The 12,251-nt window shown below is 43.1% G+C and overlaps 1 protein-coding gene across 1 annotated transcript in view; it reads right to left on the reverse strand.

The window, feature by feature from the left end:
* Positions 1-12,251, reverse strand: part of Gad2 (glutamate decarboxylase 2) — a 68,996-nt gene that overhangs the window by 34,076 nt on the left and 22,669 nt on the right. Inside the window, exon 8 of the mRNA XM_048461041.3 lies at positions 6,179-6,258. Coding sequence (XP_048316998.1) covers positions 6,179-6,258 — 80 coding nt within the window. The remainder of the gene's footprint in view (positions 1-6,178; positions 6,259-12,251) is intronic.

Genomic DNA, 12,251 nt, shown 5'->3' on the forward strand with positions numbered 1-12,251 from the left:
ACTGTGATCATGCTTTCATGAGTGGGGACTAAGAGTGGACAAATTCACAGAGGATACATAGCGAGCGGCGGGTGGCAGGCGTGGGGGAGAGGGTGACGAGCAGGTACTTTCAGTTTGCATTACTGTGGTTGTACACTGTGCCTGTGATGCTACTGAATATATATACGCACCATGCAGTTAAGATGGTGCCTTGCATTTGATTGTAAGAATGATTGAGAGAGAAAGTAGCTATCTTAACTGCTGAAAGTTAGCAGTTCTCTTCTGAGGCGGAGTGAGTACTGCCTCATCACCACATGTCCTTGGAAACACAATCTGTGGATATGTTACAAGCTAAGTGAGAAAGGATACTTCACCATCCTGTTTGAAGTAATTTGCCTGCCGTGTGGCAACAAATCATAAGACACTGTGTCAGTAAAGACACACGTGAGACAATACAGCCTTTTGTGTCTCTAATCAGGTGAATTAATTAGATCTTTATGCACAGCAGGTGGACCCTGCCTGGATGCAATGAGTAATGAGTCTTGGCTGTTGCTCTTCCGTCACTTCCTCATACAGGATATCACAAGTGTCTCTGAGTTCTCTGCATAGAATTGGGTGCTTGGGCTCCCCAACTCTGTTCTCTAATAATTGCTTCAGTGTTTCTCGAATAGTCTGTCCTGTTACTGCACCCTCAGCTGCTGCCCCGGGGCTGAAGGAGGTCGTTAGCCTTCTCAGTTGTAGCGCTGGCCACAGTTCAGTTAATTTAACAAAAGAGTTTAATGGCCCCGGATTATTTACACTCACAGTTGCTTCCAGTAAATGGTAAGACAAAGTGTGGTGTTTTAACAAGCCCAGGGAGTAATACTCTCAGAAGCTTGGGGAGTGCTTTTAAAACAAAAATGTGTACAAAACCCTAGTAGTTAATTTGTGTTCTAACAAAATTAGTCAGAGTAGCTTAATAGAATTCTTGTCGCCTGAGCTGGGTACAGTCAGTGGCCACTCTCCACCCAGCATCGTGTGTCTCTGTCAGATTTATCCCCTGTACCAGTCACAGCAAATTACTAGCAATTGAGATAATGGAGAGGAAAGTCTGAAGGGAAAAGAAAAAAGAGATGGAGAAATAGAAGAGAAGGGAGAGAGTGAGTGGAAGAGGGTAATAGAGAGAATTAATTTGTGAAGTACCATGAGTCCACTCGGGCGATAGAACAAGAGAAAGAACAGAGACGCAAAGACACAGAGAGCTCCCCCCTCCCACGTAGAATGTAGGAATCAATAGACAAACAAGAAAGGATGGAGTTAGGAAATAACCGTCTTACAACCATCTAAACAATTCAGATAACAATTAAAATAGATGCTGAACGAAGTAGAGCCTGAATGCTGCAGGACACAGCATCCTCAAGACATGTACTCCCTGAAAAGATAAACAATTATCTTAAAATATTCATAGTTGATGTTATTAATAACGAGCCCAATCTCCTGCTGAGATTCCCAGGAAAGACACGCTTCCCTGGAAATTCTGTCCCACTTGAATTGAATATCACTTGAATTCTGAGAAAAATCAGACAATCCAAATAAATTACCTAGTCCCTCAGAAATACAGTCAGGTGATCTTAAGCACACCTGCTATGCCAGCCCTTGGGAGACTGAGGCAGGAAGGCCAGCTTGGGCAACGTAGTGAGGTAGAAATAAAAGAAATTAAAACAAGAAGAAAACAAATCATCTCACGGAAGACAAAGCACGGCAGAAGAAAGGCTCCAGATGAAGGAGAGGAAAGAACTGTTTGATGGCAGTGCTGGGTGGTGATGTAGGGGCTGGGGTACAGTCAGCCTCGCCTAACCAGGGAGCTCCTGGCCAATGAGAGACCAGTCTCAAAAACAGGTTAACAGCAGCTGAGGTTGTCCTCTGGTTCGAGGTGTGTGTGCTCATGTGAACACAGGCACAGATACACAAATTGTCTTGGGTTCAACACTCCCCTCCAGTTTTGACCTCTCAATATTAACAGACACTAGCAGACTAATATTTGTGCTATCTTATTCAAGATACATGGAGGGGGGAAATTTTGTTGTTATATGAAGCAAGCATCCTTTATTCCATCTTTATTTTTTTCAGATAAAGAAACTGAAGCACAAAGAAGCACTTGTCCGAGCTAGCATTTGAGTGGAGATTTGAGGTCAGTGAGCTGAACTCCATTGCCAGCTCTGTGGATTTACTAGAGTACTTTCTAATACTACCTGTTACAGTGTAGATGTGTTTCAGTAACACGGGAAAATATTTACATTATTATATCTACTTAGAAAAAGAAAACATGATCACAAATAGAAGAGGGAATAAAAGGAAAGGAGAAAAAAGGAAAAAAAGAAAGAAAGAACCTAAATATTTAGAAAAGAACCTTCCACAGTTTAGACACTAGCTGCCCCCACAGTAAAGGTTTTTAGTTGGAAAATTCTCCTTATTTAAAAAAGTAAGAAAGTGCTGCTTTTGGTGGTAAAATTATAATGTATTCTTTTAGAATTTCCTGCTATATTTCCCGTCCCCCACATCCTGTGTTTTTCTCTCCATTTCCCTCTTTGCTTTACTTCCCACTTTGCAGTCTCCCCCAGCCTGGCTTTGTTTCCTCACTAAATGTGTCTTATCCTTTTTCTCTTTCCTAGAAACGAAATCTGTTTCCTTTTTTTCATGCTGTTTTCTACCCCCACCCCACACCTACTTTCCTTCTACAAGGCTTGAGAACAGAAGGAGGAGAGGCCCCAGGACCCCACTGTCTGTTGGCTCCCAAGGGGACAGACATGAGGAAGGAGCAGCTAGCAGTGAAACCGCACAGCGTTGTTCCGTTGTTGCGGGATATTTGCACACTGTGTGAAGATGCAGTGCTGTGATTGGTTTAATAAAGAGCTGGAGGGTCAATAGCTGGGCAGGAAGTACAGGGGACTTCCAAACAGAGAGAGAAAGCAGGAGATAACAGAGGCGCAGGGCAAATGTCAACAAGATGCGGAGGGAGTCAGACACACAAAATGAAAGAAAGGTAAAAGCTACGTGCTAAAATGTACTCTAGTAGAAATCAGTTAATTTAAGTTATAAGAGCTATTTAAGAACAAGTCTAAGCTACAGGCAAACTTTCATAATTAATTAAAAATCCCCATATCATTATCTGAGAGCTGGCTGGTTGTACAGAAAAAGACTCATCACAATCAGCCTCTCAAATGGCTTCTAAAATAGTTGAAATTAAAAAATACTAACTTTGAAGTTAAGAATGCCTGGCCAGTTCGTGATTCTGTATCTCTCTGGGGTCCTTTCCCAGCAATCCCCTCTCCCTACCCTTTTCTCTGTTTCTTGTTGGCTAATGACACCCTTTGGAGCGTCTGTGCAGGCAGGCCTGTCTATGGTCCCTTCCTCTGCATCATGTCCTCTTTCTGTTCTTGCTCTGTCTTCTTCCAGGTTTACCCTCTCCTTCTGAGCATGACACCATCTCTGATTAACCTGCCATCAGACAGTTGGACCCTTGCTGCAGGTACCACATACAAGGTCATGCACATGGTCACACCTACTTTTCAGTGTAGCAGGAGCAGCAATACTGATGCCTTAATGCACGGAGTCAAGAGCTCCCCATGCTTTCATAGGTCACCTGTCATTCCACTGGGATTCCATGTTGGGACAACGGTTAACTAGGCTGGTGACTAAGGAGGCCAGAGGGTTGGGGTCTGCCTGGGTGATCTTTTCTAAATTCTTGGTTTCTTACTTTAGATTTACCTCTATATGTTTTATTGCATTCTAGTTAGAAATACATTTATCCTCAGCAATTTATTCTAGCAATACAATAAAGAAAATAAATATGAAGCTGATGTTTTCTTTTTGCCTGTTTCTATTCAAATTTTAGCTCTTATGTACCTCATAATAAGGAGTACAAAACAGGTCCTCCACTGAGATATGCTTGCGGTCCTGCTAGCCTTGATCACCTCCTGCCTGTCTTATTGCTACAGTCCTTTCCTGGCCCTCCCTTGCTTCCTGAAGGGCAGCCTCAGTCACTTCATGTTCGGAGAAAACCATTTTCAAGTTGCCTTATTTGTTGATCTATCCAAGACAGTGGTAGGTTCAGCTATCTCCCACTCAAAGGAAAAAAAGCACATACATTTCGCTCCTTTCTCCGTCTGTCTGTCTGTCTGTCTGTCCCTCCCTCTTTACATTTCCATCTTCTTCTTTGCCTCTCTCCCTCTTTCCTTCGTTCGATTAAAATGAGGTCTTTATATGTAGCTCAATTGTCTTGAAGCTGAAACCCTCCTGCCTCAGATTCCTGAGTGAGGCGGTTACAACCATGCACTGCTGTGCCTGCCCCTCCCCCATTATAAAAATACAGTGTTCATTGTAAATAAAGAAAATCAGGCAATAAAGTGGCAATCTTTAATCTCACCACTTAGAGGTCAATGCAGCTGTCAATCAGTTTTATGGTGTGGGACAATTGTCTATATTCTGTCAATTACGTTTTAAATGAATGCTGATTGGCCAGTAGCCAGGCCGAAAGTATAGGCAGGACAACCAGACAGGAAGCAGAGGTGGGTCAATGAGAACAGGAGTATTCTGGGAAGGAGGAAGCCCATTCCATCCTAATCCTGTCCCAATCACAGAAGAAGGAAGATGTGATTCTGCTGCTGAAAATGGTACCGAGTCATGAGGCTATCATAGATAAGAATAATGAATTAATATAAGTTATAAGAGTTAATAAGAAGCCTGAGCTAATGGACCAATCAGTTTTTCATTAATGTAGACTTTTGTGTGATTTCTTTTGGCTTTAAATGGCTGTGGGATCTGGTGGGAGGACAGAAACCAGGCAGGACAGAAACCCCACTCTACAGTTTTAGACCTGTCCACATCCACGTAGGCAAACGTATTTGCCACGGATTTCTTTCTCCCTTCTCTGATCAGGCCCACTTCTTGTGCCTCGTAATATGTTTCATCCTACTTCCTTCTGTGGCTGAACCTGAGGTATTCTGTCTTCTGTAACATCCCTGTTGTCCCCCCACCTGATAGCTGAGGTATTCCGTCTTCTGCAACATCCCTGCCTTCCCCCCACCCGGTACCTGAGGTATTCTGTCTTCTGTAACATCCCTGTTGTCCCCCCACCTGGTAGCTGAGGTATTCTGTCTTCTGTAACATCCCTGCCTTCCCCCCACCCGGTACCTGAGGTATTTTGTCTTCTGTAACATCCCTGTTGTCTCCCCACCTGGTAGCTGAGGTGTTCTGTCTTCTGTAACATCCCTGCCTTCCCCCACCTGGTACCTGAGGTATTTTGTCTTCTGTAACATCCCTGCCTTCCCCCACCTGGTAGCTGAGGTATTCTGTCTTCTGTAATTGTCCCCTCCTTCCCCCTACCCATATAACATTCCCACCTCCTGTCTGCTTCACTGAGTTTCCTATAGCTCTGCAACACATGCAGTCTACCCTACACTGAAACCCAACCATGCAACAGTTACCTTCTAATCTCTGGCCTCTTCCCACTTACACCCTCTGCTGTCAGAGAACTGAGATGTTGCTCTGAGATTTCTGGAGCCTGGTGAGTCAGAGAACAGATGTCTGATAAACACTTTTGAACTTATAAATCGCTCATTGACCTGCGGTCTTTTAATTTAATGAAAGTTCTTAATCCTTTAAAGATTGGATCTGATTTCCCATAAGTTCCATGTTTACCAGTCAGTGGTACTTCATGTGGATAACCTAAAGATGGTTACTGCTCTCCCCACAGTGGTATCATACTTATTTCCTAGAAAGCTATGAATTCTAGGTGTCAATTACAGACTTTCCCCAAGCGGGCCCTTTGGTTGCTGCCCAAGGCTGCTGAGCTGATGGGGCACCATTTACTCTAGCACGTTTACATAACCCGTACAGCTAAGTGCCACCTCAGCATCAAATGCTGCTCCAATCGCCTGTGGCTAATATGTCCCGGTGATAAATGTCCCTCCACACCAGCTCCTGAGGACAGTTTTGATTGATTTAACAAAGGTTCCAATTCATCCAGAAGTTATGAAAGGCTCCAGGGTTTCAAGGAACACATCTGGGGACTCCAAGCAAGTCTGTGCTCCAAAGAAACAGCGTGTTACTGTGTCTGAGACCTAAGCAGGATTGCTGACAGTAGTCACCTTTTAGAAAAGAGGTACCTGTGGGGAATGTTTAACTTGTCAGCCGATAGGATTGCAGACTTATTGCTCACCTCTCATCACATTTAATGAGAATCACGCTGTCTGTTCCGATTCCTAAGGCTGCAGCTCCCTTCTTGAGAGAAAAGTGACTCTGTTAGAAAAAAACAAAACAAAACACATTTACAATCAGTTCTTTATGAAGACAAGATCGAGTCCCTCTTCTGGCTTTGTTCCTTTGTTGTCCTTTGGCTCCTTCAATGCCCAGGCTTTTCAGAGGATAGCCACTCACTCTCACTAGGTTTTTGTTTGCTTTAGCTATACATGTGGTTTTAAATGTTAATTAATTTCTATGTGTATGGGTGTTTTGCCTGCATGTATGTCTGTGTACCATGTGGGTGTCTGGTGCCCACATAGGCCAGAAGACAGTATTAGATCCACAGTGACTGGAGTTACAGACATTGGTGAGCTGCGATGTAGTTGAATCGGACCAAGGTCCCCCAGAAGAGGAACCAGTGCTCTTAACTTCTCAGCCATCTCTTTAACCTTCTTATTTATTATGTTTTTAAACACACTATTTTATTAATTCTTTGAGAATTTCATATATGCAGACAGTATATTTTGATCATATTTACTTTCACTCCTCCACTTGTCTTCCCATATCCATCCCACACCCCTTACATGAAGTCTTCCAACTTTATGTCTTCTTTTTTTTTAGTACAACTGAGTCCAGTTTGGGCTACCACACACTTACGGGATGGAGTCATCCACTGGAGCATGGTCGACCTACTAGGAGATCACACCCTTAAAGTAAACTTTCTCTTCCTTCCGTAGAGGTCACCATTCTCAATAGGTCCTCACCTAGGGAAGAGGTTCTGAGTCCCTCCATACTCTGTTTTAGGATGTAGACTGGTTTTCTTCTCATGTAGGTAGTGGAGGCAACCATGGCTGTGTGAGCTCATGAGTACAATAGTCCTGTCATCTCCAGAAGACACCATCTGCTCCTCCCTGACCTCTGGCTTTTATAACCTTTCCACATCCTCTCCCATGATAGGCACCAGTCCTGATACAGATGTGCCATTTGTGGCTGAGCACTCCTCAGATACTTAGTCTCTGTACTTTGATTAGCTATGAGTTTCTATGTTAATCAGTGTTTTCTGAACAAGGAAACTTCTTTATTGGGATCTGAGAGCTACAATACCCTCTGGGTGTACAGATAGGAATTTGGAGGGCAGTCTGATAATAAGTCAACCTAGTAACATATTAAATAGTAGTAAGTTTACCTCTGGGCCCTATGAGGTCCCCAGCCATGGGTTCCTGACGAGATGCGAGGCTTGTATTTCCTCCTGTAGAGCATGCTTTCAATCTAACTGGAAACCAGATGTTCACCTCCCTAACATTCATGCCACTATTGCACTCATGGACATTTCTTGCTAGATTGGTTGTTATTATAGTTTTAAGGGAATACAGCTGGATCAAAATGCATGGTTTTTAAAATATTATGGTGAAGTACATAATTGTGTAACTTAAATACCATGTTAGCCTTCTCTGAGACATAAACATCTCTATGTTCTTAATTGTTTTCACATTGTTGTGGACCAATTACCATCATTGATTCCCCAGAACTCTTTCATTGTGTAAAACCAAAGCTCTTCACTAAATAGTAACTCCCCATTCTCTCTTTCCTCACCCCTGACAACCACCACCCTGTTTTGGTCTCTGTCAATTGAACTGTTTCAGGTACAGCATTCACTACATTGTGTTTATGTAGTGATCCTGTGGAGACCTGGGTTGTTTCTACCTTTTGGCTATTGTGAATAGTTCTGCTAGAGACACAGGTGCACAGATACTTCTTTAAGATGCTGTTTTCTGTTGTTTGAGGTACATACCTAAAAGCAGAATCACTGGGCCATACGGTTGATATAATTTTAACTTTTGAGAAATTGCTGAACTACACATAGTCTACAATGACTATGTGATTTTTTACACACCTACCAACATCACACAAAGGTTGCGGTTTCTCCACATTCTCACCAACGTTTATGATTTCTGCTTGTTTTAGAGACAGGCTTTCCCTGTTACCCAGGCTGCCATGGACTCTCTGGTTTCCATTGTTCCAGCCCGCTGAAGCTGACTTGTGTTTTTCTGGCTCTTGAGGTCAGTCTTCCTAAAAGACGTGGCAGTAATACCCTGTGCTTTTAATGTGTGCTCTCTGTTGAGTGATCTAGACTCTCTTCATGTGCTTCTTCGGTGAATTGTCTATTCAAGTCTTTTGGTTATGTTTTGAATGGGATTGCTTTAGTTACTGTTGTTATATTTGCTGAATTCACCAGGGTTTCTTGAGGAAAGATAAAAATATACTGAAAATTGTAACTGTATGTGGGGTCACACACAGTAATTCTGAAACTCTCTCTCTCTCTCTCTCTCTCTCTCTCTCTCTCTCTCTCTCTCTCTCTCTCTTTCTCTCTGGCACATGTCCTCACTTTCCACCTTGAGACAGGTCTCAAGTTTAAGCCAGGCTAACTATTGCTCCCTAGTTTTGGATATTTTCTCATGTCTCCATCTTCCGTCTCCCGGAACAGATACACTAAGATTACAGACACTGTGCTACTGCATCTGGTTTTTATGTGGGTTCTGGGGCTCAGCCCCATGACTATCATGATTGTATGTTGTACCCACTGAGCCATCCCCTAGCCCTAAGCCAACTTTTCACACTTAGCAAGTGCCTCCGGTAACAATACACTGTTTAACTCTCAAATTCACATTTTATTCCTCAAAGCTTGTCTCCTCTCTCCCTCCCTCCCTCCCTCCATTCATCTTTTCCTCCCTCCCTGCCTTCCTTCTTCCCTCCCTCCTTTTCTTCCTTCCTAATGGGTTTCATTACGGCATTCTCATACAAATGTTTTCCTTGATCCATTTCTCCAGTCGTCTCCCCTGTCCTCTGTTCCCCTCTGACTTGTTCCACTTCTTTCCCCACTGGTCCCCTTCTGCTTTCCCATCACGTGTATTCTATTACCTCCGTCACTGACCCACACCTTAAGGTTTCCTTCTCCTCTCATGCTCATTGTCTATCTTCAAGAAACTATACTTATTATTTTTATGGATTTAGTGACATTGTGTGCAAGTAGGGAGAGAAACTGGTCCTAAGTCCAGCACTCTTCCTCCAGAGTTCTAGGAGCTGTGTGTGTCTGGGTCCAGGTAGGTGGGGCATACTGACAGCCTGCTGCCAACTCTTTGTGCTTTTGCTTTCTGCCTGGATTCTGGGTCTTGATGGCTGTAATCACCTTGGCATTTGGAGAACTGGGGAAGGCTAACCTAAGCCCAGCTGTACTGCATCTGCCCATCAGCCTCTTACGATTAACTACAGATCATTAAGCTGTCCAAAAGGAGACCAGCTCCCTCAATTTACATCTCCAAAGGGCTGCTGAGTGGAATTTTAAATCACGATTCTAAAGAGGCACGCTCTTCTCAAATGCTCAGGCTCCACGCATCTGAAATTTTAAGTATGCAGTGCATGAGCTCGGAACATGTATATTCTTAGGGAAACTGTCTGATAAAACAGGAAATCACTTTTGTAACAGCAAAAAATAACATCAACCAATAAAGGGCACACACCAAAGGGACGAGTTTTAAAAGCTCAGTGTAACTAGAAGTAATGAGAGAGGGCCATTAGCTTAATTTTACAGCCACAGAATGACAGCGTGGATATCCTGTTACTAAGATACCTGGGAGCTAGGAGAAAGAGCTCAGCTGGGCCAGGGATTTTAAGGTTGTGTGACACCTGCCCTCCTTTGCCTCTTCAATCACAAACCAATGTTCTCCTTTGTATTCGGCAGAGACTAGGGGAGCCAGAGCAGAAGTTCAGAGGAAAGCAGTGCTCAGTCTCTGTTTGCTGGGAGGGCTCAGAGAGGCCAGCTGTCGTAACTGAAAAAGCACAAATACCTCAAATTGTGCCCCTCAGTGAATGTGCTCTGAAGCTTCGATCTGCAGATTGCCAAATTGCGGCTAAGTAAGAGATCGGATGCACCTGCCTATGAGAGGCACATGTCTGGTCTCTAATGAGAAAGAACAGGGGTCTGTAATTGGGGAGTAATTACAAAGGATAATTGATTGCTGTAAAAATGCCACAGATTTAAGGAAGCCCACACGCCCCAATAGAGAGCTTAAAGATGGGGAACGGAAGTGACATGAGGCATAGAAAGAGAAAATCGGGCACCAACCACTCTTTATATTTCCAGGAAAGGGAGCAGAGGCATATAGCTGAGTGGTAGCCACAGAGAGAAGACATGTATGTGGAGGAAGGAAATCGAGAGCTCAGAGGCATTTAATAAGGAAGAAACAGCAGAGATGAACCGAGTGGCATGCATTTCTATATATGAGACGCCATGTGACAATCATTTTTAATCCTTGGTCTCTTGTCATGGATAAACCAGAGGAGAACAGCATCTAAAAGCCAATATCCTCCCTGGGTGCTGAGGATTCTGGGAAAATAGTGTCCAGGGAGAATTTAGAGGTTGTGTGTCAAGAGCAGATAGGTGGTCTTCATGTAGGAATAACTGTCCCAATAGGGCCTGGAAGGATACACCATTCTGGGAGGCTTCCGAAAGCAAAACTATGAATGAATTTGGAAGCCTCAAGGATTAAAATTGGTCTTCCAATAAGAAGATTAACATAACACACTATTGCTCGCTATTGCTCATCAATGGGCACATCCCGCTTCTCTCTTCTGATTTGGAAAATGTAATAAAACTTTGACAGAGCTTAGTACTTATTTAGAACTAACTCATGCTTCCATTACAGATATTTAAAAACCCATTCAATTTTTATTTTTAACTAAATCAAAATTCCAGCTTGATGGAAAGTTTTGTGAGGCCCTGTCCTCCCTGTTCCTTGAGGCCAAAACACAGGATGCAAGTAATGTTTACGCTAACCAGCTAAACTTCCTGCTAAGGTCTGTGCTTGCTTCTGCTACAGCCTGGTGCAATAGCCTGAGGGGTCTATATTACTTTAAAATGGTAATTTCTCAACCTGCCTGAAAGAAGCTCAGGCGCCAAAGCCCATCTACCCTGTCTGACATTGCCTTGCACCCTCGACCACCTGCCTGCAGAGAAGCTCTCACAGGCGCCAGTTTTCCCAGCCCCCTCTGGGTGGGAGGAGTTTTTCTTTACTGGGGCCAAAAGTATTTAACCCTGGATTAAGTTGAATAAATTGGGCATTCTTTTCTTGAGGATGACTGGAACTCTGTATCTGTGTGTGCATCTTGTGTTTTAACCCCTAGGACAATATGGAACTCGTGGGAGGTGGGTGGCATAGAACGGCAACCCTCACAAAGTTTGTTTCTATATTTTTAGTATTGAAATGTTGAACATTTCTAGAGGGAGATACTTCAGGATATAGGTACAGGCAACAGTTTCTGAGCCACACTAGCATAGAAAGCATCCCCCCAAACTGACAAATGGGACTTCATGAAATTAGAAGCTTCTGCATAAGAAACTTTCAACAGAATGAACTGGCAGCCCGTAGGATGGAAGAAAATCTTTGTCAAGTCTACTTAAGATAAGAGGTTAATATCTAGCAAATATAAAATGGCAAAATTAAATATCTCAAAACCCCAACTTCCAAGAAACAAATGGGCCAATAGTCTGAACTGAACAGATAGCTGTCAAAACAGAAATGAAAATGACAAGTAAGTGTTTTCTAGATGTTCGCAACATCTCTCTAGCCACAGAGAACTGCAAATCACCCCAGTTAGAATGACTGTAGTCACGGAAACAAAGGATAATAAATACCAGCTCACCTCTCACAAGGATATGTGGGAAAGAGCAAACTTTATACATATAGGAGTGTAAGCCAGTGTAGCCACTAAGGCAATCAATATAGAGACTTCTCCAAGAACTAAAAATAGAGTTGTCACCTGACCCAACCATACCATTTCTGGGCAGATACCCAAAGGACACTACCAAGATTTGAGCACATTCATGTTCATTGCTGCTTCACAATAGCCAGGAAATGGAATCTGTCTGGATGTTTATAAAGTAACAGATGCATAGTGCAAATGTGGTAAGACACACAATAGATTTCTACTGAAGTATAATGAACAATGAAATTATGAAAAGTCCAAGAAAACAGATGGAACTGGAAAACATT

This window comes from Myodes glareolus, chromosome 14 (assembly GCF_982192425.1).
Source record: "Myodes glareolus chromosome 14, mMyoGla1.1, whole genome shotgun sequence".
In the NCBI taxonomy this organism is placed as follows: Eukaryota; Metazoa; Chordata; class Mammalia; order Rodentia; family Cricetidae; genus Myodes; species Myodes glareolus.